Here is a 1613-nt window from a genome sequence, read left to right as displayed (position 1 = left end):
TCTCATTGGTTTGTACAGTATTTCCAGTACAGATATTCACCAGTGGGTTTTATTATCCCTCATACAGTAAGGCGAAACATGGAGAGTAATTCTCATTTCAAATACAATTTTATAACTTGAGGAAGTTGTGGATAATAGAGTTGCACACCTCTTCTTATAGGAGAGAGTACCAACTCCAAACAGTTCAAGGGTGAATTCCCAAGCTTAAACATGATGTTTGTACAACTCCCAGACCTAGTATCTAGGAACATTGTCTTCCAGTTGAACAACATTTCAGTAATTGTTATAGAAATTTTAAAAATAATCTATTTGCTTAAAATATTATTTTTAGCTGCTAATGATTGATTTTTTAATGATTTTTTCTTTAAGGTAGCAGATTACAACTAACCAATGGAAGATAAGAATCAGACAGCAGTAACTGAACTTCTTTTCTTGGGCCTCACAGATCATCTTCCTGAGCAGATTGTCCTCTTTATCATGCTTCTCCTTGTCTATCTTGTCACACTGGGGGGTAACTTGGGGATGATCACTCTCATATGGATTGATCACAGCCTCCACACTCCTATGTACTTTTTCCTTAGCCACTTGTCCTTTGTAGATATTTGTTCCTCCTCTTCCATTGCCCCCAAGATGCTGTGTGATACCTTTGCGGAAAAAAAAGGAATCTCTTTCATGGGTTGTGCTGCACAGATGTGGTCATTTGGTCTCTTTATTGCAACTGAGTGTTTGCTCCTTGCTTCCATGGCATATGATCGGTATATGGCCATCTGTAAGCCTTTGTTGTATACACTCCTTATGAGGCAGAGGGTCTGTATGCAGTTGGTGGTAGGACCTTATGCCACAGGTCTGATAAGCACAATGACTCACACAACTCTCACTTTTTGCTTACCCTTCTGTGGTCCAAATATTATCAATCACTTCTTCTGTGACATTTCACCACTTCTTTCCTTTGCATGTGCAGACACCTGGATTAATAAGTTAGTGCTTCTTATCTTGGCTGGAGCTATAGGAGTACTCAGTGGCCTGATCATCATGGTCTCCTATGTTTTCATCCTGGTGGCCGTCTTGAAGATCCAGACAGCTGATGGGAGGCAAAAAGCTTTCTGTACTTGTTGTTCTCACCTGACAGCTGTCTCCATCCTAGGTGGGACTCTTTTCTTTATCTATGTTCGGCCTGGCTCAGGTTCCTCCCTTGATATCAATAAACCTATTTCTCTATTTTATACTGTGGTAATCCCAATGTTGAACCCCCTCATCTATAGCTTGAAGAACAAGGAAGTAAAAGATGCCTTCAGGAGAAGGTTGAAAGGAAAAATTCTCTAATAGGTAGATAAAATAGAACTCTATTTGTGTTTCACCATAGATGTTGGTGCAGGATGTATAGTGATAAAAACACTATCCTCGAAGTCAGAGGCTGTATGTGTGTCCTGCCTCTGTCAGTTAACAGGTACTTAAAAATGAAATAGTTTTTAAATATTTTCTTCCCTTTGTCTTGTTCTCTGTGACATAATGGGTGTCAAAATAATACTGAGGCGGATTGAGAATACAAATGTGAAAATATAGTAGAAAGAAAACTTGGATGAATATTTGTACATTTGTGAGTGTGTGAATAC

At 38.9% G+C, this 1613-nt stretch overlaps 1 protein-coding gene across 1 annotated transcript; it reads left to right on the top strand.

The window, feature by feature from the left end:
• Nucleotides 1-390: 390 nt before the first annotated feature.
• OR5G36 (olfactory receptor family 5 subfamily G member 36) lies at nt 391-1323 on the top strand. The gene is given in 1 exon segment (NM_001391246.1): nt 391-1323. A coding segment is annotated over 1 exon segment (933 nt).
• Nucleotides 1324-1613: the final 290 nt, after the last annotated feature.

The sequence above is a fragment of the Equus caballus genome, chromosome 12, assembly GCF_041296265.1.
Source record: "Equus caballus isolate H_3958 breed thoroughbred chromosome 12, TB-T2T, whole genome shotgun sequence".
Taxonomy (NCBI): Eukaryota; Metazoa; Chordata; class Mammalia; order Perissodactyla; family Equidae; genus Equus; species Equus caballus.
The sequence above is the reverse complement of the archived record's forward strand: the minus strand, read 5'-3'. Positions and strand labels throughout refer to the sequence as shown.